The 27,432-nt window shown below is 64.8% G+C and overlaps 1 protein-coding gene across 3 annotated transcripts in view; it reads left to right on the forward strand.

Annotated features, from left to right (window-relative positions):
- Positions 1-646: 646 nt before the first annotated feature.
- Positions 647-27,432, forward strand: part of SPNS2 (SPNS lysolipid transporter 2, sphingosine-1-phosphate) — a 29,551-nt gene continuing 2,765 nt past the window's right edge. For 2 of the 3 annotated variants that reach the window (XM_047831969.1, XM_047831971.1), the window contains exons 1-9: positions 647-1,159; positions 12,495-12,560; positions 20,483-20,619; positions 24,321-24,472; positions 24,627-24,693; positions 25,507-25,649; positions 25,871-26,023; positions 26,139-26,328; positions 26,781-26,846. In XM_047831969.1, the coding sequence (XP_047687925.1) occupies positions 781-1,159; positions 12,495-12,560; positions 20,483-20,619; positions 24,321-24,472; positions 24,627-24,693; positions 25,507-25,649; positions 25,871-26,023; positions 26,139-26,328; positions 26,781-26,846 (1,353 nt within the window). In that variant the 5' untranslated portion in view covers positions 647-780. Of the gene's footprint in view, positions 1,160-5,327; positions 5,383-12,494; positions 12,561-20,482; positions 20,620-24,320; positions 24,473-24,626; positions 24,694-25,506; positions 25,650-25,870; positions 26,024-26,138; positions 26,329-26,780; positions 26,847-27,432 lie in introns of those variants that run through there. The other variant, XM_047831970.1, reaches the window with a different exon arrangement.

The following is a 27,432-nucleotide window of genomic DNA, read 5'->3' on the forward strand; positions in this document are numbered from 1 at the left end:
GGCTGAATTCTGTCCTCCGATCTACCCCCGCCCCGGGAGAGACACTGGGACCTAGAGAGAGTTAGGGGTCTGCCCAGGGTGGTGCCACACACGACCCAGCCTCCCGTCTTCCATCCTGGGCTTCGCCCCCTCCCTAGGGCGCAGCTGGCAGTCTGATGCTTGGGGAGGCCCCTTAGGCATGCCCTGCGTCTGGTGGGCCCCACAGGAGCCCGGCTCCCCCGCCAGGGGCCGCCTCTCTGCGGAGGCGAGGGTAGGGTCTCGGCGCGCGCACAGGCATAGGGGCCGGGAGCCGTCAGGAGCTGGATCTGGGTTTCCCTGCGGAGGTGGGCCATACAGCCCTGTGCGCCTGGCCGAGGCCGGGGGTCCGCGCCAAGCCCCCGCCGGTCACACTCCGCGCTCTCCCCGGACTGATTAAATCCGGGCGGTGAGCAGCCGCGGGCCGGGCCCCGTCTCCGGGACGCCGCGCGCCCCGGGCCCCCGCCCCCGCCCCCGCGCGGCCCACTGCGCCCCCGCCGGCCGCCCCGGGCAGCACGTGCGGGGCGGGGCCGCGGCAGAGCCGCGCGCCGATTGGCCGCCGCCGGGTGGGCGGGACCGGGGCGCAGCTGTCAGAGCCGCGGCGGCGGCGGCGCAGCGCGGAACGCGGGCCGGAGCGCAGGAGCCGACGGGCCCGGCCGCGATGGTGCAGCGGCGGCTCCGCGGCGCGCACACGCTCTGAGTGGGCCCGGGCTGGGCCCCGCGCCCCCCGCGCCCCCCGCCGCCCCGGTCCCGGCCCCGGCCGGCATGATGTGCCTGGAGTGCGCCTCGGCGGCGGCGGGCGGCGCGGAGGAGGAGGAGGCGGACGCGGAGCGGCGGCGCCGGCGCCGGGGGGCGCAGCGAGGGGCTGGAGGCGGCGGCTGCTGCGGGGCGCGGGGAGTGGGCGCCGCGGGAGCCGCGGCCGCGGACGACGAGGTGCAGACGCTGTCGGGCAGCGTGAGGCGGGCGCCGTCCGGACCCCCCGGCACCCCCGGCACCCCCGGCACCCCCGGCTGCGCGGCTGCTGCCAAGGGCCCCGGAGCTCAGCAGCCCAAGCCGGCCAGCTTGGGCCGCGGACGGGGGGCCGCTGCCGCCATCCTCAGCTTGGGCAACGTGCTCAACTACCTGGACAGGTACACCGTAGCAGGTGAGCGAGCGCCCCACCCAGCCCGAGGGCCAGGAGCCCCCACCCCCCAACCCCCCCGGCCTGGAGGTTCCCCGGGGAGCCTTTGGTCCCAGGGCCCCTGTATTCAAGCCTTAAGCGGGGTGTCTAAGGGCCCTCCGCTCAGGCACGCTGGGCAAGTGACGGCCCGTGAATCACGGGTCCAATCGGGGACCTGCCCCCCGCCCCCGCCCCGCCGGGCCAGGGGTTGGAGGGGTCCCCAGCCGCGGAGCAGCCCGCGCGTCCTCGCCAGCCCTGACGTCCCATCCGTTGTCCTCTTCTCCGAGAGTCTCCTCCGCGTCTCTCCGCGTCCTCGCCTCCGCGCCCCCTCCCGCCCCGGCCCCAGCTTCCCCTTCCCCCAGCCCAGGCCGTCTGTCGGGCCGTAGCGGGTCAGTTCCTTCCTTCCTCCGGCGCCTCCACTCCCCTGCGTGCGGGCGGCGAGCGCGCGCGCCCCTTGCGGGTGTGCGCCAGGGGAGCCCGGGTGTGTGCGCGCGGGCGGCGCGGATCCGTGTGTGAGCGCGTGGCTGACAAAGGCTCGGGGCTGCGGGGAGCGGAGGGAGGGGCGGGGCGGGTCCGCGGCGCCTGGGGACCCGAGATGCGGTTTGCAGCTGGCCCTGGCTGGAGGCCTGAAGCCGCCTCCCCCAGCTCTGTGGCGCTGGGGGCCTGGGGTAGAGCGCAGGCCACCGGGGCTGCAGAGGGGGCTGCCTCATCCCGTGCGAGCGTCTCTGGGAACCAGCCTTGGGGACCGGGTGGGGGTCTGTGGAACAGCCAGGTTCTAGTCCCAGATTTGCCCCTTACTTGCTTGGTGTGTGACCTTGGGCCAGTCCCAGCTCGTGTTTAAGTCTGTTTCCCGTTTGTGCGGTGGATAATCTCTGGGCCCCTGGGGGATGGACTGGGCTGCTCACCCCCCCTCCCCCAGTTCCCCGGGGGGGGGGGGGGGTCCGTGAGTAGGGCCTTCCGTGGACTGAGCTGCCTGTAGGTGAGAACAGGGTAACCTTGAAATGAAAGCTCTGTGGGCAGGCTGGTACGGGGGGCTCCCTGCAGGAGGAGAGCAGTGGCTGTCTACATGGCACGCTGGCCCAGAACCTGACTAGCCACAGCTCAGTAAAATCTGGAACAACTGAAGAGAGAGAGAGACAGAGAGAGAGAGAGAGGGAGGGAAGGTGGCGGGAGGAATTTTGGACAGACTCTAAACAGAACTTTGTGGGGCCATGGAGAGAGGTGGGCCCTACTGTCCACCGTGTGTCACCTGGGTCCCTTTCCCTCCTGCTGGCCTCAGTCTTCCTCTGCCGAATAGGGTTTTGTGTCAGGTGGAAGGAAGGAACTCTGATGGGTTCCCCCTCTCCCACTTTCAAAAGCCCTTGGCTCTCTATTCTTTCTGCTGTGGGGGTGGCAAAGCGGGGGGGGGGGGGGCGGCACTGGGAACCAGTAGCGCCCATTTCTGACTTGGGCTATCCACAGGAGGCTCTTACTGTGGTCTGGGGAACAGGAAGACGCAGGAACACCCGGCTGCACCGGCCCCCCACGCTGTGCTGTCTGGGACCTGGGAGCTTCGGTGCCACCATAAAGTGGGGGGAGGTCAGCGAGCACGGGGATCTGTGGTCGGTGCAAAGTGGACTCTGTGCACAGGAGGAGACCAAGGCCCCTGGGCACCCCTTGTCCAGGACGGCCTGGGAAGTGCCGAGAAGGCAGGTGGTAGGTCTACCAGCAAGCCTTGGCCTGGGAGGGCTCCCACATCTCTACTGGACGGTGATTGGTGCTGTCTCTGGCATTGTGACACTGCACAACTTGTTTTCTCCCGGCCCCAGACCCACCCCTCCCTGGTATCCTCAGGGAGACTGACCCTGCCAGGGACTGAGGAGAGAGGGTGGGATCAGGGAGGTCTGGAACTTATCTGCCTCCCATCCTACTTGGGTCCCAGAGTCAGAATGGGAGAACAAGATAGGAAATTCGAGGGAATTTGTAAGGGGGGATGGGGAGCGGTGGCTCAGAGGGGTGTGGGGCCGTCGGGAGGAAGGTCCGGAAAGCCCTGTGCAAACACCCGCCTGGGCTATGCATCCCTCCCTGTCCCGGCACCGCCCCACCCCCAACACACAACGTACACAGATTTCCTCTCCGGATAAGCCTGGCTCCCTCTCCCTCTCGTTATGGCAGGCTTCCCCACGCCCCTGCCCCAGGTCCAGTTTTTAGGGAGATTTACTGTCTCTATGACAACTGCTATGGCCTGATGTGTTTGGAGGGGGAGGGCAGGGGAATGGGCATCCCAGGCCAGAGTCCACCTGCTGCTGGCTGGGGGGGGTGGGGGTGGGGGGTGGGTGAGGGGGCAGACATTCTACGGCTCAGTCACCTTTGATGTTCGACCCACCTGACTCCTGGGACCCTCAGCAGTGGATTTCCCACTCTCTTTCTTGAAATCTGTGCTGTGTGTTTCTATCTTTATGGTATAGATCAACCAGCTCTGTCCAAGAGGAATATGATGCCGCATATATAAGTTAAATACTTCTAGGAGCCACGTTGAAAAAGTAAAAAGAAATAAGTGAAACCGATTCATATATTTTATTCAACCTCACATTTCTAATGTATGTGCACGTGTAATCAACATACAAGCTATTAATGGGATATTTTGCTCTTTTTTTTTTTTTTCATACTAACTTTTGCAGCCTGGTGTGTGTTCTCCGTTTACAGCGCGGGTCAGTCGGGACTGGCCACGGCTCAGGCAGCCACAGCCACGGTGGCTGGGGTCCCGCTGCAGTGGCCAGTGCAGACCTGGGTTCAGGCTCTTCAGCCCCCCCAGCTGGGTGACCTGGGGGGTGTCACCTGAGCCTTCTGGGTTATCACCGCCTCCTGGGTGCCTCCCGGGTTGCCGGAGTGAACCTTAGGAGAGCCGCACAGATGCCAGCCTCTTTCCCTTTCTCGCCTCTGTGCAAGCTGTGCCCCCGGCCACCTTGTCCTTCCCGTGTTTCTTTGTTTCGGTCAGTCCCTTTCAGGCCCCTTTGAGGACCCCTCCCTCCTCCACCAGGCCGGGTCTCCATCCTGGGAACAAGCAGCATTCCCAGCCAATTACGGCCTCCCCTCCTCCCCTTGAGAACCCCGTGAGGGCACAGGCAGCAGGTGAGGAGGGCCAGTCCCAGCTCTGGCGCTTATCAGGGGGGTGGAAGGGAAGGAGCCCAGGGCTACCCCTGCACACATCTCCTCGTGTGGATGGGGATGCTGGAGGCCAGAGAGCACAGGTGCTCACCCAAGCTCCCGCAGCCGAGAGGAGCGGGACCAGGACCCCCCAGGACACTGCTGTCTCCGTGCAGGCAGGGGTGCCTGGCCCTGTTGCTGGCCAGGGCACGAGGCCTCTGAGCAGAGGCTGCTACAGCTTCCCCTGCTCCCACGGCTGGAGCCCAGTCACGGCTGCCAGCTCAGGGGAAAGGTGAGGGCTCGGGCACCGTCTCCTCCGATCTGCTTCCTGGTGCCGGAGCTCCATCGGCCCCCGGGCCCCCACTCTTCCGTCTGTGAAATGGGAGCAGGACGGAGGCTGGAGCCAGGCCCAGCAGGAAGAGAATGGAGAATGGCTGTTGGGAGCTGAGACCCCCTCCCCAGCTTCTCTGGGGCACCTGTGCCTTCCTGAGCTCTTTCCCTTTGATCCAGTTGGTGGCACTGGGCGGGGCAGAGCCTGGTGAGGAGAGGCAGAGCCCTGCCCTGGGGGAGCCCTTTTCTGCCAAAGAAGCTGAGACCAGTATCCATGGCAACTGCTCACTAACACAAAGCCGGGGAGAGCAGAGCACAGGGACCAGGTGGGAACACGGGCCCGGCAGGCCTGGGGGTTCCCCGCATACCTGAGCTGGCTGCAGGAGGGGGCTGCCTGCCTGGGGCTCTTGGCTCTTCTGGTGTCCGCCTGGTTGAGTCTGTCCGCCCAGGGCCTGTCACAGGGTCACCTGGGTGGGTGGAGGCCACGTCAAGCTCCCAGCTCTGTGGCCACCTTGGTGGATGCGGATGGCCAACAGCAGCCCTGCCCCGCCCCCTCCAGTGGCCTTGTCCCCTCGGGTGGCCCTGCCCTGGCCACTGCAGTGTCAGCACCACTTCGGTCCTGCCGGGTGGGCGGGGCGTCCAGGGCCGCCTTCCAAGGTGGCTGTCTGGCAGGTCAGCGCCCAGGTGAGAGGCCCGACCGGCCTGGAGAGCCAGTGCCCTAATGACAAACCACCGGCTGCCCGTCTCTGCAGGTACCTTGTCTGGCGTGCTGTTGACCCGTCAGAGGAAGTGCTTTGGTCTGGGACCAAGGGCGTGACCGGCCAGCTCGTGCCTTAGTTTCCCGTTTTGTGAGGGGCAGGAGGGCTGCACGTTACAGCCTGGCCTGAGCTGCTCAGAGAGGTGTCCCATCCCTTCCCCAGACAGGAAGTGGCTTTTGTTTCCGCCTGGGTGTGTGTGTGTGTGTGTGTGTGTGTGTGTGTGTGTATGGGAGGCGGGGGGGGGGGGGGGGGGTGGTGCTGCTGAAGTCCTGAGGTCAGAAGGGGGATGGGACCCAGGGAGACCGAGAACCCTGGCTTGATCCTCAGGCTCCCGGGGCCCAGCTCCCTACTGGGCCCTGAGCGAGGCTGAGTTTCCTGTTCCTGGCTGTGCCAGACTTGCTCTGTCACCTAAGGCAGATCCTGGCCCTCTCTGAGCCCTGGACACACAACAGGTGACTTTGTGGTCAGGATGTTGCTCCCAAGGCTAGTGTGGGGCACTTGGTCCCGGGAACTCTTGTCTGCTGTCCCCTCCCCAGCTCTGCCTGCACCCGCCTTCCCCAGGGCTGTTTCCCGCTGGCCATTGGCGCCTCAGCGTGCACGTGGGGCTGGCCCGGGCTTGGCCTTGTGGAGCGACTGGGTGGCCGGGTTGGGTTGACCCGGGCCTGCCTGACCCCAGCCCATCCTCCCGGGCGGAAGAGGCGCTGGTAGGCTCAGACGACCCTGAGAAGGACCAGGCCCCAATGCTGAGGCGGGGGCCTGAGTCCTGACCATGGCGCACAGGGAGCCGTGGGCCTCGCATCCCCGGGAGGGACTTGGGAAAGTGGTCAGGATGGGCCCTGCGTGCCCAGCCCTCAGCCCCGATGGAGGGGTCTCCTCACCCCCACGCCGGGCAGAACGGCTTCCGCACGTTCAGGAGGGCTCTGAGGTGACTTTGCCGGGTCTGCTGTGAGGGCAGAGGGCACTTGGAGCGCTGGGTGGGGCCCGGGTCACACTGGACAGCAGTGTCCTGCGGATGCTGGCCTGCTCTGGGCCTGGCTCTGTCCCGCTGGCCTGGGGGCGGCGGGTGAAGGGCAGAAGCACGGACGTTAGAGCAAGACGTGAGCAGGGGTGACGCGCCGGCCGGAGCGCGGGGTGGGTGGGGGGCTTCCCTGTGGGCCTGCGCCCTGCAGACGGGCACCTCCGTGAGGCCTTCGTGGTCCCTTCACCGGCGAGCGTGGATTTGCCAGACACGGTCCGGGAAGCAAGGAGGACGATTCAGCTTCGTAGACTGTGAAGTGTGGGGCCCCGGGGGTGGTGTTACTGGGTCACTCACCGTTCCTAGGTTGCAGGGTTCAAATCCACGCCAGGGCAGTTGGTGTGGACGTTGAGAGGAGGCTGGTTACAGCCTGTTTCCTGTGGTTTGGTGGGCGAAGGGGGAACACAAGCCAGTCTGGGGGCTTGGAGGCCAGGTCCTGCCTGGCTCTGGGGCCTCTATCCAGTGGCACCCTCTGACTCTCAGTCTGCCATCTGAGGGTCAGGAGCAAGGCCTTGGCCATGAGGCCTTGCAGGGGGACAGCTGAGCGTCTGTGGGCTTCTCTCCCCCACGCCCCGGCCTCATCCTGGGTCTGCGGATCATGATAAGGGTAGCCCTGGTGGTCTTGGGAGGCCCCGAGCCAGGGCACAGCCGGGGACAGGGGTGGGGCGGGGGCTGCTCCAGGGAAGGAGCGGCTGTGCAGAGCCCCCAAATTACTAAGGCCGAGTCTGGTTCCAGGAAAACTGGCCCCAAATGATAGACTAGAACCACAGGACACAGGCCAGGCTGCCTGTCCCCGCCCACTCTGGGCACGGAGACTTGGTGGGAGGAGGGAGGGCTCTGAGCCCCGGGTGGGGGTGGGGGGCTCCTCTCTAGGACCTGGGAGAGGGAGGGGTGTTTCAGGCCCAGCTGCAATGTTCTTTAGGGGCACAGGCTTGGAATCCGGGCCCTCTAGAAAAGGAGTGGGGTCTCCCTGAGGGGCTGGGGTCCGGCGCTGGGGGCCTCACGGGATCTCTGTGGAGGTGAGCGCCAAGCGCCTCTGACATTAATGACCCAGGTTTGTCGGGTGGCGTCGCGGTGGGAGGGTCGGTGTAGGTTCAACAAACGTGACTGGGATTCGGGGTGGGTGTGGGGCGTATGGGGACCCTGTGGCTCTCAGACGGGCAGCCCGGGGCTCAGAGCAGAGCCAGATGCTCCCAGAGGTCACTCTGCTTGTCCCTGGGGGAGGGGGCAGGTAGAGGTGAGTGTGCCTGAGAGCCGGTCCTGGCTCAGGGACCGCCCTGGCTGGTCCCCTTCGGCTGGGAGTGGGGGTGGGGGTGGGGGTGGGGGTGGGGGGGTGCCCGCAGGGCCAGGTCAGCAGAGCCAGGCCCTCAGGCTCCTGTAATTACCGGGGCGGGAGCTGCGGCTGAGTGTCGGAGAAGGGTGATCCTTCCAGAGTGAGCCAGCTCTGAGGCCTCCCCGGGACCCGTGGCCCATCCGTTCAGATCCCTAGGCCCTGTCCTTGCAGGCATCTGCCCCATTTTAGAGAAAAGAACACTGAGGTGGGAGTTCCCATTGCCCTCCGGTCATGGCTGGGGCTCCTACCCCGCGGCTTAGTGATCTGTGGTCACATTTTTAACGTTTATGGACTACCTACTCTGTGCCAGACAACATCCTAAGCGCTTTACATCGATTAACCCAGCTAAACCTCACAACAACCATATGAAGCAGACCTTAAAATTAAGGTACATTGCAGAGGAAGACACAGATACAGACAGGTTAAGTAACTTGCCTGAGGTCACATAGCAGGGTAAGTGCGGTCGAACCCAGATGGTCTGGTATTGGAGGCCACGCTCTTGGGGATTCAGCTGGGTCGTCTGCTCCGAAAGAGGCAGGGCGAATGTGGGGTGATGATGCCTGTGTTTGATGGCGTGAACTTGAGAGCTGGTGCGCTGGCCTGGCTGACAAGGGCAGGAAGAGACCGCAGGGTCTTGTCATCTCCGCCGTGCATCTGAGGCTGGGCTGGGGGCTCCCGAGGTCAGTGTGAGTTTCTTCTTCTGTCGTGGCCTTTGTGAGGCCTGCATGACCCCAGCAGGTTAGGATATGGACCTGGCTTCTCTGGGATCTACCAACGGACCAGCCACGATGGGGGGGGGGGGGGGGGCGGGGGGTGGCACCGTGAATATCCATGATCAGCCAGCTCTCGAGGTTACGGGCACCTCTTCAACAAGAGCTGCAGAGAGAGAGTTAGGGGGACACCCTCGTAAACACCCTTGAGTCTGACCCCTGGATGCGGTAGACCGCGACGGTGTAGACAGACTCCCTGGGAAGAGGGCCTGGCTGGAGTCAAGGCTCCGAGGCCTGTAGGCTGTGATGTACACACCACAGGGGCCTGGGACTGGCCAGCCCGGTGGTTCAGGTCACCCAGGCAGCGTGTCAGTGACTCTTGGGTCTCACCTTGAGGCCAGGTGGTTGTGCAGACCTGGGTCACGGAGGCCTCCGGTGCCAGAAGTCTGGGCTCCATGGCAGCGGGGATCCACGAAGCACGACTGCAGCCCTACTCGGTGAACTAATCCAGGTAGCACCGTGCGAACCGTGTCGGGCAAGCGGTAAGCCCTGAACGCATGTCAGTGCCCACATTGTTGTCGTCGTCGGGGGTGTTACTGACCCAGGGGCCTGGCTGACTCTGAGTTCCAGCCAGAGTTGATAGCCTCTGGGCCGCGGCACCTGTTCCTTGAGTCCAGAGACGGGCTGTGCTCTCTGGAGCCGCCGCCCAGGACTTAGGAGAAGATGGTTAAGTGCCCGTGAGGCAGGCTGCAGGAGGGGTGCTGGGGCGCCAGGAGGGGGCCGGGGGGTGAAGGAGACTCTCTGGAGGCCCCCACTCGGGGGCCGAGGAAGGCGAGGGCCGTCTGGCCTGGGGAGTGCCATGCTGCGGCTTGGGGACCGGGGAGGACGCGGCAGAGCCATGGACGGGAGTCTGGGTGGCTGGAAGCCTGAGTGGGGAGAGAATCTGAGGGGCTGGCAGAGGGGCCGGAGAGGGGCGCGTGTCTGTGAGCTGACGCGCAGGAGACGGAAGTGAGGCCCAAGCCGACGTGCCCCAGGGCCGGCTCCCGGGGCAGCAGGAGGGACAGCTGGCCTGGGACAAGAGGCGAGACCCTGGGGGCTTGAGTTAGAGAGAGAGGTGTAACTGGGGGTTGGTGGGACAGAATGTTCGGGCTGCTCCAGGGAGGGGGACCCCCGTGGGCAGAGGGTGGTCCTGGCTGTGGGTCCGGAGAGGCTCGACTCAGCTGTGGCCGTGGGCGGCTGGGGGCTGCGTGTGGAGCCCCACCTTGCGTGCCCGGGGCTGGTGGAGGGGCCTGGCCTCAGCTGTGGGAGGCTGCTCCCGGGCAGGAGGCCCGTCCTGTGACCCACCAAACCTCAGCCTCCAGGAAAGAGGCTAAAAATAAGGTCGTGGTGGGAAGAAGGGAGGGGCTCGTGGGCTCAGGCCAGGCGGGAGCCTAGAGGAACATCCAGGCGGCTGGCGAGCTGCTGTGACACATGCTTCCCGAGCCAGCGGCCAGCGGCTCTCACCCGCCTGTGGCCACAGCCCCTACCAGGCTGCAGTGAGGCCCTGCCCCCAGGCCCCGGGAAGGTTCTGCCTGGAGCTCAGGCGGTGGACCCAAGGCCTGGCTCCAGGGTGCTGGGGTGAGGGCCCCTAAGGCCCTTGGGGTCTGGCCTGCCCAGGAGTTCCCAGGACATCCATCTGGAGGTGCAAAAATGTTCTTCCCTCTTACCAGGAGCTCTGTGTATCGGAGGAGGTCAGGGGGGCTTCCTGGAGGCAGAGGCAAACACTGGGGCTTGAAGTGCTGGAGGGGGTGGAGCATGTCCAGTCTGGAGGCTAGGAGATGCCTGGGGCGGGGCAGGGGACGCAAGGGCGTTTCCTCCGCGCTGCGGACCCCTGCTGGCCTCATGAGGACCACGCTGATACGGCCTTCCTCCCCGGATGTGCCCTGCTCTTGGCTGTGGACAGGCACCCGCTGCGCAGTGACCCAGGGGCGTCTCGCCCTCCTGCCACCTCCCACCTGCACCTGTCCATCACCTAACATGTGATGGCGTCTGTTCTGGGTTCTGGAGATGCCCCGCCACGACCCTGCCCTGAGGGGGCTCTCACTGCAGTGGGGATGGGGCGTCTCTGTCCACAAACAGCCGCTGGGGGCTGGCTGCGTGCCGGGGCCTGGGCTGGGGGCCCGCAAGAGCCAAGTGCGTGCAGAGGCGGCATGGCAGAAGAAAACATTTTTGGTTTTTGACAACAGAGCCTGTTTCAAATCTCACTGGGGCCCTTGCCTGCCCTAGGACAAGTTACTTCACTTCTCAGGGCCTCCGTTTTCTCATATGTAAAATGGAGTGAAAAATGCGACGAAGCAGCAGGGGTAGAAATCGCATCTGCAGAGCCTCACTGGGTACCTAGAACTTAGCAGGGGGCAGTAATTCGTGGCTCTTAGCCACCGTGGGCCCAGCGAGCTCCTACCCACGTCCCTACGTGTCTTCAGAAGTCACTGATCCTAGTGTGCCAGGGGAATGTGGGGGCACCTGCCTTATTGAGGGTGACAGGAGGGGGAGAAGCCAAGGAAGACTTCCCAGAAGAAGAGGCACCTGAACCAGTGTTGAAGGAGCGGCAGGAATCAGGGTAGAGGACCTGTGGGCAGTCGGGGTCCAGAGCATGGGGCGGGGGTGTTCTGAAAGGGAGGCCAGAGGCGGGGTTGGAGGGGCTGAGCCTGCAGCCCTGTGGCCTGGTGGAGGCCAGTGTGCGTCTGAGGCACTGGGGAGCCACGGGAGGTGCTGACTCTGGGGGAGAGAGAGGGGCAGGGCGGCCCTGGCTCAGAAGTGGGGCGAATGGGCTGCGGGGCTGGGAGGTGAGTGTAAGTGATGCCCTAAGGTTGGGCCCAACCGTGCCACCCGCGGAGGCCCCACTTGGTGGCCCCTCCGTCCACAGGGACAGGCCCCTGGCTTCCGCGTTTGGGGCACGACCACGGCCCGCCTTAGTTATTAAGTCATTAACTGGGCCTCGCACAGCCTCTTCATTATGGGTAATTAGGGTGAATCCACTCGGCACTCACGAGGAGGAGGCCAGTGTCTCTCGGTGTCAGGCTGCATCCCGGAAGAGGGCTCAGCATCCCGGCCCTGGGGCTCGGGGGGCAGTCTCCAGGCGGGACCCTCCTCTGGGGCCCCGGGGGCCGCCTTGGCCACCTTGCCGCTGTACGACCTGGGGCGCAGGCTTAACCTCTCGTGCTCAGCTCCCTTGTCTGCCCAGTTCCTGCTCAGTGATGTGCGCCATCACCATATCCTGATGAGCTCTGGGAGACCCCCGAGGGCAGGTCCCTTCTTCCGTGCCCTGCGTGGGGGGCTGTCGGGGCAACCTGCTCTGTCTCCTCCTCCTGGCTCCCTAGCCCTTCTCAGTGCAGATGTGTCATGGCCGGGGGTGGGGGGGTGGGGGTGGGGTGGGGTTCCTGCCTGTGGCCCAGCCCCCTGCTGTCCTTGGAGATAAGCAGAGGTGGGGGCCCCCAGGGCCTGCGGAGTGGTGGGCTGGGCGCCGTGAGAGGTGAGGAGGGTCCAGGAGGTTGCCAGCCCCCACGCAGCCGTGGCTCTGTCTGTCCGTGGTTGTTGGTGGCCTCTGGTTATAGTCCTCTTAACATGCAAAGTCCTAACGGGAGAGCAGAGGTGGTGGGGACTCAGGAGGAGGACAGGCATGACCTCCAGGGATCCCCTTCCCCCCAAGAAGCCCTACCCGCTTCCCTCTGTGTCTCAGCTCTGGCATCGGAAAAGCGGGGTCCTGGTTACAACCCCGAGGACAGCTGAGTGAGCGCGAGCACGCGTTTGCCCGAGTCCCGCCCGTCTGTCCTCAGGTCCCTGCAGTGGCCCTGAGTGGTCCCTGAGTGGGGGGTAGGATCCCATGCCCCCAGGGTGAGCATAGCCTGGCCTGCAGATTCCCCAGTGGCCTGGCCAGACTGGGTGAGGTGGCCTTCTGTGGAAGGGGCTGGGTTGGGCGGGCTGGGCTTAGACTGGGGGGTCTCCTAGGTGGGGTGGGGGACAGGGGCCCCGGGCATCAGACATAAGCACCCTCTGTCTTCCCTCCCAGGCGTCCTTCTGGACATCCAGCAGCAGTTTGGGGTCAAGGACCGAGGCGCCGGCTTGCTGCAGTCAGGTGAGGCCCACTCCCCTGCCAGGCCCCCGCCATACCTGCTGGGTCTCCCTGCGGGGTCTCCTCCCTGGTCCTGACTCACTGGAAGGGACATGTGCTTTGTGTCCAGACCTCACTCTTGACCTCACTCAAGAAGACCGGCTTCCCCAGCCTCTGCTGCTCTCCCTGCAAACAGACCAGGGGCGCCCTGGGAGGCCACAGGCCCGAGTCCTTAGAGAGGACCCTTCTTTTGGTCCTGGGGCCTCATCAGGGCCCAGGGGCCCAGGGTCTGCCCTGAGGCTGGTGAAGGGAGTTCCTTAGGTTCCAGGCAGGACAGCGGCAGAGCCTTTGGTGACTCTGTTTCCATGGCATGCGCCCCCATTTCCTCCGTCGCCATCAGCCTGGGAACAGTCTCTGAGATGTCAAAGCAGGAAATCCCCACGGCCAGTCCGGGAACCATTTCCAAACTCGGGGAAAGCGCCTGAATGCCTGGGTCCTGGGCTAGTCCTGGGCCTGAAGCTTTCTCCCTGGTGGGGGTGGGGAGGGGCAGGGCCAGAGCCCCCTGGGCTGGGGCAGGGGGGCCTGTGTCTCCATTGTCCCTGCCGACCCACTACCTGGCCCCATGCTTGCTGTGTGGCCGAGGGCCCAGTTCCTTGGCTCTGATTCCTTCTGGCCCTGGAGAGTGTGTGGTTGTGAGGCCCGGTCAGATGTGTGGGAGGAAGTCCGTGGTCTGCATTCCAGCCTGTGAACCCCTTCCCCTGCCTGGGCTCTCCTGGGAGGGAGGAGTGGAGCGAGCTGGCTATGTCCCAGAACCTGCCTGACCTGCCTAGGTGGCATTCCAGAATGTGCTGTGCCAGCCTCCATGAGCCACTCAGCCAGGCCCTGCGGCCTGTGATCCTTTCTCAGGGTGGTTTTGGGGCTCAGACAGACGAGGTGATCGCTGCAGGGTGCAGCCCCAACAGACAGCTGAGAAAGCTGGGACAGGGGCAAGGCTGTGTGACCCAGAACCCTGAGGGGTGCCGGCCCCTGCCTCTGCCCACATCCCTCACCCAGCACAGGAGCCCAAACCTGTCCCCTGGCCCTCCCCCCCCCCCCCCCCCCCGCCAGCCTCCTGGGCTCTGAGCCCACAGTGACCGCCACTCACAGCCTGGAAGAGAGTTTCAGCCAGATGTGGGGAGTGGGGAGAGGGCAGGAGACAGCCCAGCTCTCCAGCCCCCTCCCTCTGTGGCCCCTGGTCCCGTCCCCTCTGGGCCTCAGCCTTGCTGACTGATGGGGTGTCCAGGGTCTGCCCCAGCCTCCAGCCACCCCAAGCAGTGCTGTCCCTATTGCAGGGTGTCCCTGGCTGCCTTCCTAGTGGACAGAGAAGTCATGGTGGCCCCTACTGACCCCTGGCAACCTGGCTGGAGGTGGACACCACCCCTCCCACCCCCCCCCCCACCCACCCCCGCCAGCATGGTCGGTTCTGCCCCCACAACCTCCCTGGGCAGCTGCACTTCCCAGATGAAGGGACAGAGGTCAGCTCTGCTGGTGACTCACAGGGGGTCGCGTGCGGGGAGGCCGGCGGGCCCAGGATTGGGGCTCCACGCGTGCCGCCGTCTCCACCTGGGGAGGGGAGGCCTGGCCGCGTGTCTCAGCGTCTGGCGTCTCTGTGCTCTCAGCGTGGGCGCCCCTGGGCCATGGCCTCTCAGGGACCCTTACCCCGTGGCCTCCACCCTACCACCTGCCCCTGGCGTTGCCGGGCTGGCTCCCTGAGTGTCCTCACCCCTCGGCCACCTGAGCCAAGGAGCCAGGCCAGCTAGACCAGGATGTGACTCAGTGGGCGACCAGGAAAATCACCTAATTGGCCTGGGCCCCAGGCACCTGTCTCTTCCCCAAGCCCCTGATAAGGTCGGAGCCAGGTGGAGGGCGCCAGCCAGGTGCTGGTGTTTGCCCAGATCAAAGGGCCAGGGCTGAGAGCCGGGCTGTCTGCTCGTTCGTGGGCACCAGGGGCTGCTGGGCCCGGAGACAGGGCAGGGGGTGCGGCTGAGAGTCAGGCCTGGGCCTGCCTCTGCTGTTTCCCCTTGGGACCAGACTGTGAGCCCTGGCTTGGGAAGAGCCTGCCTTCGGCAGCCCCGAGCAGGCCCCCGAGCCCCTGCAGAAGCTTCTGGGAAAGCCCGCAGAAGAGCTCCAGCCCTGGTCCCGGTGTCTCGGGGCCCCGGGTCTCCACAGCCTACACCCAGAGGGGCAGGTCCTGCTGGGCTCTGCCATAGCCTCTGTCCCTGCATTCCAGTAGACTCCCCCCATCACTGGGGACAGAAAACCTATCTAGTCACCACCTAGGCATGACGGGGGTGGCGGGGGGGGGGGGGGGGACCAGGGTGCGTGGGAGCCTGGGGGGACAGCAGCGAGGGCACACCTAGCTCTGCCTGGTGGCAGGTGGATCAGACTCCCCTGAGGAGGGGACATTTGAGTGGGGCTTTGAAGGACGTGTTAGAGTTTGTTCAGGGCATAGGGCTTACAGTCAGTGTGTCAGATTGAGCAGATGTGAGAAACCCTCCCCCCCACTCCACGCTGAGTAAAATATGCCAAGAAAACACTTAAATTACATAGCTGAGCTTGAAAGTTAAGACTGGCAGGGGGATTCCCAGGGAATTAAACCAGGGAGCAGGAGAGGAAGCTGGCATTAAAGCCAAGTGTGCAGGGCGCCTGGGGACCAGTATCTGTCACAGAAGCTTGTTACGGTATTTTTAGTGTAAACATTTTTATGATGAAACATTTTAAATATACATAAAGAGTAAAGAGACTAGCGCGACGAGGCTGCGGGAAGCTGTCACCCAGATTCATCCAGGGATCGACCGCCCACTCCGGCCCAGCGTCCGGGATCCGGGGGTTTCTTGCAGGGTCGGCCTCGTGCAGGCTTGGGGTCCAGCATCGTGGGGGTGACGCGATTTCCACCCCGAGCCCAGGGCAAGCCCCCTGACTTCTGGCTGTGCCCGCGGGCCCGTGGGCAGTTTTTCTGCCTGTGAGATCTCCGTCCCGGCTCTGGCTGTGTGCCGAGAGCCTGCTCCGTGCGGCCCGGGCTCTGCGGCCCCTTCTGCAGATGCGGCTCCTGACGGGAGCCTTTGTGCCCCAGGGCCCGGGTGGGGCCCAGATGACAGTGCCCACTGAAGGCAGACTGAGCGTGAGCAGAGCCCACGAGGAGGAAGCCTTTGTGGGAGGGGGCAACGGATCCCAGAAAGCAGGCGACCCGATTCCCGAGGCATTTCAGGCCATAGGTTTGCCTTAACAGACTTTAACGTCCTATGTGCTTCATTTCCACGGTTCCAAAGAAAGAGTAGAATTTCTAAGACAGGGATAGCACCCTATTGGAAAAGAACAGGGACTGAAAAGCTGAATTCACAATTCTGGAAGTGAAAACCGTGAGCCCTGGACGTCAGCAGTGTAGACCCAGTCGAAGAGAGAATAAGCGGATCAGAAGCTGGGTCTGCGGAAGGGGAGCAGATTGGAGGCTCTGGGGACTCGTGTTTGCCCCCCTCCCCCCAGAAGGAAGGAGGCTGGGCGGGGGACAGGGGCACATCGTGAAGGGCCTCTGGCTTTGGTCTTGGGGCAGTAGGGAGCCAGAGGAGGCTTTGGGGCAGGCATGGCCCCGTTAGACGTCTGCATGGGGATGCTCTCTCTGGGGCGGGTGGTGGGGGAGGGCGCTGGAAGGCAGCTCAGGGCTGGGGTTGGGGGGGTCACGAGGACGTGCCAGGACGTGCCAGGACAGAGGAAGAGCCAGCTCAGACTGAAACCAGACGGCGGCCCTGCTTCGGGTAGAGTGTCCTGCTGGCCTTGCTCTCCTCCCCACTTCTGCAGTGGCCTGCTTCGTAGTCAGGCAGCCCCCGTGGCGGTTCCCCCAGCCTGTCTGGGGGGGGTCTAGGACCGGTCTCCCTGAGGCCCGAGGGGCCGTCCCAGGGCTTGTATCCTGAGCGGTGGGAGGGAGGAGCGGCCCCCTTCTTCCTACAGGAAGTCCGAGCTTGGTGGCCCTACAGGCAGCGATGGGGCCTCCCCGTGGCCTGGCTGCCTGGGCGTCCCGTCCACACCCTGTGGGCAGAGCCGGCGTGACACCCTCTCCGCCCACGGGAGGTGCAGGATGGCATATCTCCCCGAATGACAGGTCGGCCGGATCTGGACTCTGTAAAAATAGCCCTGGTTCAGCCCAGGCTGAGGTGGGGGCTGGACGTGAGCTCCGAGGCCACCAACGGGGCATCCAGGGCTCCCCCAGCTCAGGCCTCACCTGCCCCTGCCCCGGGACCAGCTTCTGGGATCGGACAGGGCCACATGCACCCTGGGAGCAGCTCCCAGGTGGGATCAGAGGGTCACAGGGTCCTCAGTGGGGTGGTTCTGGACTTCTGGGGGCTGGACCCTCTGAGGGCCCCAGAGGAGAAGGCCCCTGGGCATCCCTGTGGGGCGGGGACACCACATGAAGTCGTTCTGCAAGGTGGCTCCTCCCATGCTGCCCCCCTCCCCCCCCCCCCCCCCCCCCCCCCCCGCCCGCGGCCCATTGTCCCCATCCTGTGGGCTGGCTCACTCCCCCCCCCCCCCCCGCCCCCGCCCGCAGCCCCATTGTCCCCGTCCTGTGGGCTCAGCACACGGGAGCCAAGACAGGGCTTCCCCATGCCCTGACTGCAGGATGTCCTTGTGCGGGAGCTGCTGGGAAGGCCACCCCCACCGAGGTCTGGGTGGGGCAGCGCTCGGAAAGCTCTCTTCCAGCAAAGACTACAGGGCTGGGGTGGGGGGCAGTGGAAGTTTCTAGCCCGGCCGGGACAAGGTTCCAGGCCTTTGCCGCTGCTGTTTCTTCTGCCAGGAGCATTTTTCCTCTTGTCCCTGCCCTGATTGCATTGAGGCCCCTCTGCTGGCCTGTGATGCACCTGAGGGCCTGGGAACGTCCTCTTACCTGTCTGTCCGTAGCAGAGGGGAGGGCTGCTCTCCCTCGTGACCCTGGACGCCCTTGTCTCCAAGGGGACAGTGCTGAGGGTGCAGGGCGTCTGGGGGCAGGAGGGTCACTGTGTAGTTTTGGGCAGGTTCTTCCAGCTGTCGGTGGCCCAGCTCCAACATGGGACGACATGGTGGGGACGGGTGGGTGCTTGGGACCCAGCGGTGAGGGTGGGGACCTGCTCCCACCGGAGTCCCCCGTGACTCGGTCGACTCAGATGGCTGGCAGGGAGCCAGGGTCACGAAGTCGGGGCCGCCCTCCTGCTCTGCCGCAGGCCGGGTGGTGGGGACGGCGGCCTGGCTCTCCCCCCGGGCCCCGTCCACCCCTGCAGGAGGACAGACATGCCGTGTCCTAGCGTGGCTTAGACCCTGGCGTTGGACAAACTCCTTTCGGCCTCTGGCACCTTTCTGTGGGATGAAGGTAGTCGTGAGGGGCAAGTGAGAAGCCTGTGCTTACGTCCAGGGCGCGCTCGGGCCTGTCTACAAGTGTTCCGTGGGCGACAACCAAGGTTCTCGTTAGCCGTGAGCATCGTGCCCCCCTAACCGTTGCACGGTATTGCTTATAAGATTTGTGATTTATGTTTTAGTATGTATTCTTGGTTTTAAGCATCGTCATCGCTGGCAAACTCCCGTGCACCCTTCAATGCCCAGCTCTGACATCGCCGCCTCTGCGAAGCCTCTCTTCACCATCCTGGCAGGAGTCGGCCCTCTCGGTGGCTTTCCTGGCATCCTAGCCCCTTCGAGCTGGGCAGCCCACGGATAGGCTCTGCCCCCCCGCCGGACAGGGGTCACTCTTCCTCCGGTTCCTTGTGCCCTCTCCCCGCTTGGCGCAGACAGGCCCAGAGGGAACCGTCCTCCCTCCTCCCCCTAATGTGCGTAAGTCCTGAAGGATCCACATTGCTTTTCTGCCCGCATCCTGGTCTGATCTCAGGCAGGTCCTGTGAGGCAGGCCCAGCAGGAAAAGTTCTTTTTCTAGATACGAGGAAGTAATTTCTGTGTGGATGAATCTAAACAAGGACCCGGTGTTGACCAGAGGCCGTGCTCCGGGCGGGGCGTGGCAGAGCACCTAGCGCTTTATCTCACGCTGCGCTCGGCACCCGGCACCCGGGGCCTTGCTATTTTTATCTTCATTTGGCGGATGAGGAAGCTGGCGGGGTGGCGGCCTCGACCAGCCCGCGAGAGGCTGTGTGTTAATTCTCAGGCATCGTGCGAGCCGTAGCTGAACACGACCCTTAGGGACAACTGAATTATGTACGCTTGTGGTTAAACATCTTGTGTTAAAAACAAAGGTAGTAAATACTCAGAACGCATCCTTCCCTAGTCAGGTCCCTGCATTCTACCATTATCTGTGTCCCTGAGGTTATTTACGCAATCGATCTGCCTTCGAGGCGCTCCCGAGACCCACCTCCTGTGACTCCGGTCGGTGACATCACACCGCAGCCACGGCGGGCGTGTTCATCCCTCGACAGTTGGCAACAGTTGGCAAACACCACATCCCTCCCCCCGCCCCCATCCCCCCTTTATTGGAGTCCGTCGTTGGACGTTTATCAGGACACCAGTGAACTGAGAACAAGAGGTGGTGACCTGCTCAACGTCACCCAGCTGGGAAGGATCAGAGCTCACTTTGGGCCCAGGTCGCGCCCCTCTGTGCTGATGCTGCCCAAGCCCCAGTTTCCCCTGCGGCCACACCCCGTCCTGCTCACTAGGACAAGAGGGAGACAGTCACTCTCCTCGGGCCCGGCCCTCTCCCCTCCTTCACCGAGTCCATCCTTCCTCCCCTCCCCTCCCCGCCTCTGTCTGAGGGAGAAGCCCAGCCCGTGTGCACACTCAGCCTGGCGGTCAGAGCCCGGCCAACTGGCCACCTCGTCTGCCCACCCTCGGCCTTTGTCTGGCCATCTGTCCGTCAGCTGTGGGACCGCCTTGCAGGGGGAGGCCTGGGGGAGCTCCTTGTTCCCTGACCCCTAGGGCCTGCCCTGCCTTGCTGGGCCTCTAGGTCCCACCTGGGGCCCCAAGGCCCCTCCCATCGCTCCCCATGGAGTCTTCTGTCTCGTTCTAGAACAAAACCAGGTCAGATCACTCCCTGCTCTGTGCCCTTTCTCAGCCGTAGAAGCCACAGTGCCCACGGTGGGCCACAGGCCCTGGCTCGTCCGGCCTTCCTCCCTCCTTCCTTCTGCTCCAGCCATTCTGGCCTCTATGCTATTCTTCACATGTGCTAAGCACACTCCTGCCTCAGGGCCTTTGCACTTGCCCCAGTATTTGCATGATTTTTTTTTCCTTACCTCCTCCAGGTCTTCACTGAAATGTCACCTCTCTGGCCCTTCTTTCTCTGTGTCACACACGTTTCCTGTCTCCCGTCTCTGCCCTTTTCCCCTCCTTAGCATTTGCCGCCATCTGATGTACTCGATTTTTCATTTTATGGTTTCTTTCTCCTGCCCAGGAAGGCAGGAATTTTTGCCTGTTTTGTTGAACGAGTGAAAGAGTGAGCGAGTGAACGACAGTGTTTCCAGACGCCAGTAAAGCCTCTCCATCCTGTGGGGAGTGAGGAGTGAGTGTGACTGCACGACCTGGCAGGTGGAAGACTGGGGTTCCGGGCCCTGTTCCGTCCCGGTTTGCTGTGTGACCTTGGGTGGGTCCCTTCCCCTCTCTGAACCTCTCTCCCAAATATAAGAAGGACAGCAGCGTGACAGGTATGAGGACAGTGGCTCCGGGGTCGGACACACAGGGGATCAGGTCCCCGCGGGGCTTTTGCCGCCGGTGGGGCCTCGGGCGAGTCTCGCCTCCCCTCTTTTGCGAGGAGGTGGCCTTGCACGGACCCACAAGGCCCCAGGTGGTGAGCTCCTGACGTGGCTCCTGCCACGTCAACCGCTCAGTGAATCTGTCCTCTGTCGCTCAAGTCCCCCGAGGGTCACCCGCTGGACAAGCTGGGCCCGCGGGGAGGCGGGCGGGTCGTGGGGTCGCCTCTGGCCCCGTGTCACGGCCTCCTCTCCCCGCAGTGTTCATCTGCAGTTTCATGGTGGCCGCCCCCATCTTCGGCTACCTGGGTGACCGCTTCAACAGGAAAGTGATCCTCAGCTGCGGCGTCTTCTTCTGGTCGGCGGTCACCTTCTCCAGCTCCTTCATCCCCCGGCAGGTGCGTCGGCTCCTCTGCCCCCGCCCCCCCACCCCCCCTCGCCCGGCTTCGTTCCCGCCTCTCTGCTGGAGCCTCAGGCGCTGTCTTCCCAGGGCAGGTGGGGTGGGGTGGGGGGCGTCGTGGCTGCTTTTGTAAGCTGGCCTGGCTACGGAAAGGGCCTCCATGCTGCGAGCCTAGCCGAGCCCCGCGTGGCACCCTCTTTCCGACCTGCCTTGACTTGGGGACGATGCAAGGAACGGCACAACCAGTCTGGTCCAGGAGGCAGGGCCCTTTATTCTAGTCCCAGCTCTGCCAGCACCTTGCCGTGTGACCCCAGGTGAGTCACGGCCCCTCTCTGTGCCTTGCACGGTTTCCTCCTTTTCGTTTTTTTTAAGAGAGGTTGAGTGTGAATGGGGGAGGGGCAAAGAGAGAAAGAGGGGCAGAGAGAGAGAGAGAGAATCCCGAGCAGACTCCGAGCTCAGCGCAGAGCCCGATGTGGGGCTTGATTCCGTGACCCTGGGATCATGACCTGAGCCAAGGTCAGGAGTCGGGCACTCAGCTGACCGTGAGCCACCCAGCGCCCTTTTACTTTATTTTTTTTAAGTGAACTCTACGCCCAAAATGGGGCTTGAACTCGTGTCCCCAAGGTCAAGAGTCACACGCGTACTGACTGAGCCGGCCGGGCGCCCCGCTCCGTTTGCTCTTTGCCCAACAACCAGCTGACTCCTTGGGTCAGAGTCCTAGGGCGGCAAACATCATTTCAACATGAGGAAGGTGTTTCTTACTCAGCTCCCACAGTCCGGGTGCGAATGTCCCAACTCTGTTGTCTGTTCAGCCTTGTGATCTGGAGAGATCTCCCTGAGCCTCGGTTCCTTCATCTGTAAAATGGGTCTAGTGTTTCCCCGCCGGAAGGTTTATTGTGGGAAATCGCCGAGACGGCGGACCGTGGCGGCATTCAACCAACTGTCACTTCTGTTCTTCTGATCCACAAGGGAGATATGTTGCTTTGATAGGTAGTGAGTCTCCCATCGGCAGGAGTGTTCGAGCGGCGGAAGGACAATCACATGGTGGCTGCCGTAGAGGGAAATAGAGGAAGAAGGAGCAAAGACCAAGATCTGTCTTCAAGGAGCTTTTGGCCTCTGGCATAAAGGAGCAGACCCTCTCCCCGTCCTTGGGGGCTCCCGGGCTGGGTGCGGGAAGATGTGACAGGCGCCCCACGTTCACAGCCTTTGAGATGTGCAAAGTGCCGAGAGCCCTGACCGAAGAGAGAGCAGTCTCTTGAAATCCATGGGGCCAGGGAGAACTTCCTGGAGGAGGCGGCATTTGAGCTAGGCAGGTGGAATAGGGTGATGAGGCCTTTGGTGGACAGGATGGCAGGGGGAGCAAGCCCACAGAGGCACTAACGGTGGGCGTGTCGGTGGGTCCACAACGGAGGAGAGTGTTTTGGCTGGAAAGGAAGGCAGGGGCCAGGTGGTGGAGCACTTCAGGGTCTGGGCTTCCTCCGGAGGTTGACGCTGGCCCAGAAGAGGCCGGAGGCAGGCGCGGAAGGAACAGGCAGGTTTGCGGGTACAACGTGGCTTCACGGAGGAGGGTCGGGCCAGAGTGTCAGTAGAGTCTGCCGGCCACGGTCGAAAATGGGGCCTGGACCAGAAGCTTCTGGGGACCGCGACGCCGGTGCCGGGGTGTGGGAGGGAGGGCGGGCCGGCGGAGGCGGCCCCAGAACTGAGACGGATCGCCCCAGTTAGTCTGTAGACTCACGGCCGCCCCGGTCCGGGCCCGGCGGGGGGGAGGGGCGTTGGCGAGCCTCGGCAGTGGGATCCTGAAGTTCATTTGGCAGAGAAAACGTCCCGGAACATTGTGAAAAGTGGCCGTGGAGGCGGCCTGCCCCGTTGGTCATCACGGGGTGGCCGCTTAACCAAAGCAGCAGGCCGACGGTGAAACGGTCCCTTCCGTGGGGGTGACAGGTGTGCCCGGGGGGCTTGTGGAGGATTGAACGTGCACCTGGATGAAAGCTAAACCCTGCTTCAAAATAAGTTCCAGACAGGCGAAAATAAGGGAAAAAGCAAAGTCTAAAAACCAGGAGCTAGAAATCGGCCAGAAAAAGCCGGACGAGCCCGTAGGAAAGTGGGCGGAGGACGAGGACCGGCCGTCCCAGGAGGAGCCGGTGCCCGGTGTTGGTCTGAAGTCAGCAGGGAAATGCAAATTGAGACGACAACGAGATAACACTTCACACCCATCAGATGGGCAATAATTAGGGAGGTGAGGACACCAAGTGTTACTGAAGCTGCTGCTGGCGGTGCAAATTGGCGGGGCCTCTGCGGAGAGCAGAGCAGCAGGATCCTGCAGAGTGCCACGGGCGCGCGGCCCGGGGCCCGGCCTCTGACTTCGAGGTGTGTACCCGAGAGAGAATCCCCGGCTCGTGCACGCGGAGCGGCACACGCGCACACGGGCGTTTGTGACGGTCTCGGAGGACAGCGGGACCGTGTGGTGCACGCCCGGAAAGACGGGGTGTCTTCGTGGCAGGAGAAGCGTGAACAGGTCTTTATTAGCCGCCGTCGATGGGCCCGCTTCCACAACGCGTGACTGAGGGCAGAGGCGAGGTGCGGGGCAGGAGGCACGGAACCGTCCCCTTTACGTCCCTGTTTGGAAAGCATGCGGGGGCACGTGCGTGTGCGGGAACAGGGAGGGAGGAAGCATGACACACGCACAAGGAGGGGGTTCCTGGGGAGGCCCGGGGACCCACAGGACGTCCTGTCCACCTGCTCTCCTGCCGAGGAGGAAATCTCGCCTCCAGCGTCTCGCAAACAGCGTGTTAGAGCGTATTTTTGTCATTTGGGGATGGGGCCTGAGCGAGATGTGCAGTCCAGAGGCCATCGGTGGCTGGAGGCGTCACAGTAAACAAAGGATCGGCACACGTGATGTGTAAAAGGCTAATGGAAACCGATACAGGACCACCCAACAGCAACGCGGGCAGGTGACCCCCAGAGAGAGGGACCGAGGCGAGCAGGCGGGGGACACAGAGGCGGAGGAGAGGCGCGGGGCTGGACAGGCAGGTCGACGATGCAGAGGGCCGGCCCGGACGGAGACGGGCGGATGGAGGGAGGGAAGCGGGAGACTGAGCACGGTAGCCTGTGGGCGGCGTTGGCCGGCCGGATGGGTGGTCAGGGTGGGGCCGGGGAAAGATGGCCAGGCTGGGTTCTCAGGCCCTGGGCAGCTGGGGGGCCGGAGGGCCCGGGTCCACATCAAAGGGGGAGGACCCTGGCAGCTGGCACGGCCCCACCCTTCCTGGCTCAACTGGGCTTCCCGCTTTGATGTGTGGCGGGGGTAGGGGGGGCACTGCCCACTCCTCGTGCACGCAGGGTCCTCAGTGCTGCCAGGGTCAGCCCAGCTGCCCTGCCCGGGGCGGGACGTGCGTGGGGTGACAGGGCCAGCCCAGCTGCCCTGCCCGGGGCGGGACGTGAGTGGGGTGACTTGAAGCTCCCAAGGTGGGGCCAGGGCCCCCGGAGGAGGTGTCCGCGTGGGCCACACTTACAGCCGTCAACCTGCAGAAGACCAGTGCCAACCCCGTGCCGGGCTTGTGTGGAGGGGCCCAGGGGCCTGGGTGTCCTCGCTGCTGAGACGGCGTTGGGCTCCATCCCGTGGGTCGGCTCCCGGGCCAGCGTGGGGACCCGGGAGGGTCGGGCCGAGGAGCCAGCGGCCTCCATTCTGTGTGCCTCCTGCAGCACTTCTGGCTGCTGGTCCTGTCGCGGGGGCTGGTGGGGATCGGCGAGGCCAGCTACTCCACCATCGCGCCCACCATCATCGGCGACCTCTTCACCAAGAACACGCGCACGCTCATGCTGTCCGTCTTCTACTTCGCCATCCCGCTGGGCAGGTGAGGGTCCCCGCGCGCGTCCCGGTACCCCCGTCCCCGAAGTTGGCGCTCTGCGACCCGGACGCGCGGGGGCGGCCAGCAGGTGGGGTGGGGTGGGCGGCCGGCTGCCCCCGGGCTGGTGAGCACACCGTCCCCCGCGCTGTCTTGTCTGCAGCGGCCTGGGCTACATCACGGGCTCCAGCGTGAAGCAGGCGGCTGGAGACTGGCGCTGGGCCTTGCGGGTAAGGACACCCCAGCCTGGGGTCCGTGGATCCGTGCGCACGGGGAGCTGGGGGGCCAGACCCAGTGGCCCTGCGGCCTCAGGGCCCCAGGACGGGACAAGGGACTCTCCCACGTGTCAGGAAGTTCCAGGTCCGCGAAGGCGCATCCTGCTCGAGCCTGGCGCTGTGTGAGGGCAGGGCTGAGAGGAGACCTCTGTGTGGGGCCCCCCGGGGGTCTGGAGCCCCTTCCTGTCCCGAGGGAGGATTCAGGCAAGTCTGCCAAGGCCCCAGGACAGTGCAATCGGAGGAAACAGAGATCCCCAGTCTCGCAGAGCAACGGAAGCTTAAGACAAAGTGTTTTTTCCTCAAAAGCAGGAAGGAAGCAGCCTCCGTGGAATTTCTTGACGGGGCGCATGGGGAGGAACTCCCTCCGCCCTGGGCTCGCGGGGGTGGGGACGGGCCTCCCTGGGCTCCAGCTGCCGGAGGGGCTGAGGGGCTGGTGTCTTGGAATGCGGGCCGCCAGGGTGTCCTCCTCCACCCGGAAGGGCCCGGGGCCGTGGCGGCTCTGTTCCTGATGACGACGACGGGGCAGACCCACCCGATCCCTTAGCTGGGGCTTCATGGCAGCCAGAGCCCCGGCCCCCAGGCCCCAGCCTCGATTCCAGAGTCTGTCAGGCTGTCTTTGCACCCGTTCCGTTCGTCCGCCCGGTGGTCAGTTCGCTCTCCTTCCGCCCCCTCCCACCCCGGCCCTCCTGGGGGCTTGCTCCTGGCAAAACAGTGACAGCCCCCTGGGCCCTGGGGCCCCACCTGCCTGACCTACTCCTGCCCTACCAGGTGTCCCCCATCGTGGGCATGATCACAGGAACACTCATCCTGATCCTGGTCCCGGCCACCAAGAGAGGCCACGCTGACCAGCTCGGGGGACAGCTCAAGGTGCGGACCTCGTGGCTCCGAGACATGAAGGCCCTGATCCGCAAGTGAGCACTGCCGGGGGGGGGGGGGGGGGGGGCTCTGGCAGGGTGGGGGGGAGGGGCGGGGCCCCCCCCTGCAGCACGGCCCCCCTGCTCCCTGCTGCTCACGGTGCTCACTGGGGCCCCTGATGCTTATCCCTGCAGCCTGAGCCTGAGGGGGAGCGGGGAGGGCTGCTGGGGGTTGGGGGGGGGGGCCGGCTCCGCGTGACGTCCTGGCCTCTCCCCAGCCGCAGCTACGTCTTCTCCTCCCTGGCCACGTCGGCCGTGTCCTTCGCCACAGGGGCCCTGGGCATGTGGATCCCGCTGTACTTGCACCGAGCTCAGGTCGTGCAGAAGACGGCAGACACGTGCAGCAGCCCGCCGTGCGGGGCCAAGGACAGGTAGGGCCGGGCGGGGGGGCGGGGGGTAGCCGTGCCCGGCGCCGCCCCCTCCGCCCCCCCCCCCCAGCCTTGCCCCTCCCGGCCAACCCACGGCCCCTGCCCTCTGTCCCCACAGCCTCATCTTCGGGGCCATCACCTGCTTCACTGGCTTCCTGGGTGTCGTCACGGGGGCGGGAGCCACGCGATGGTGCCGCCTGCGGACCCAGCGGGCCGACCCCCTGGTGTGTGCCGTGGGCATGCTGGGCTCGGCCATCTTCGTCTGCCTCATCTTCGTGGCTGCCAAGAGCAGCATCGTGGGTGCCTACGTGAGTGTGACGGGGGTGCACAGGTGGTGGGGCGAGCGGGCCCCCTCCCCTCGGGGGGGGGGGGGCGGCGGGCTCAAGTCCGCTGCCTGCCCTGCTCCCTCCAGGGCCCGTCCAGGCCACCAGCACGCCTTGGGGTCCTCCTGGACCCTGTCAACTGCTCTGAGCCTGAGGAATTTCTCCTGCTGAGAGATGCGGGGCCCCCAGGGGGGTGTGGGGGCTTGGGGGGGCTCCCTGCTGTCAGTCAGGGTACAGGGAGCAGCGTGAGGCTGCTGGGGGTGGGGGGCCCTGACGGCTGCCCGGTCTCTCCTGGGCAGGTCTGGGGGCAGCGTGGGGCTGCTGGGGGTTGGCGGGGGGCCCTGACAGCTGCCCGGTCTCTCCTGGGCAGGTCTGGGGACAGCGTGGGGCTGGTGGGGGTGGGGTGCCCTGACGGCTGCCCGGTCTCTCCTGGGCAGGTCTGCATCTTTGTTGGGGAGACGCTGCTGTTCTCTAACTGGGCCATCACCGCGGACATCCTCATGGTGAGGCAGGCAGAGTTCCCTCGTGACAACCTGGGCCTCTTGTCTCCGGGGGCAGCTGGAGAGGGCGGTGAAGGGACGGGAGGCCAGAGGGGCTGGTGGGGGGGTGGGCAGGAAGCCAGGCTGGCGGGGAAGGTGGGCCTGGAGGCAGGGAAGGGATCAGGCTTCGGGGCTGAAACCGGGGGCTGGGCCAGTGGGAGGGACGGGCGTGGGACTGGCGGGGAGGGGGACGTGTGCAGGCTCAGCGTGGCCGGGAGGCCGGCAGTGCCAGGCTAGCCCCCTCCCCTGGCCTGAGCTCCACAGGCCCTGCCCTCCCAGCCCAGCTCGGGTCCCAGGCGCGCCTGCCCGAGGGCCGGCGGCTGGGCCGGGTGGACAGAGGCCGTCTTCACAGGGCCAACAATGGGTTCCAGACCAGCCAGCCGGGCACAAAGGGCCGTCTGAGCAGTGGAGGGGGCTGTGTCCCTGGAGAAACCGGGAGGGGGTGCGGCCCCGCTAACTTGCTGTCTCTGAGGGGTGGTGGTTTGGGGGTAGGGTGACCGCTGCTCCTGTTCCCAGGGATCCTCCCAGCCAGGGCCAGGAGGGGTGGGAG

Source organism: Prionailurus viverrinus, chromosome E1 (assembly GCF_022837055.1).
Source record: "Prionailurus viverrinus isolate Anna chromosome E1, UM_Priviv_1.0, whole genome shotgun sequence".
NCBI classification, from domain to species: domain Eukaryota; kingdom Metazoa; phylum Chordata; class Mammalia; order Carnivora; family Felidae; genus Prionailurus; species Prionailurus viverrinus.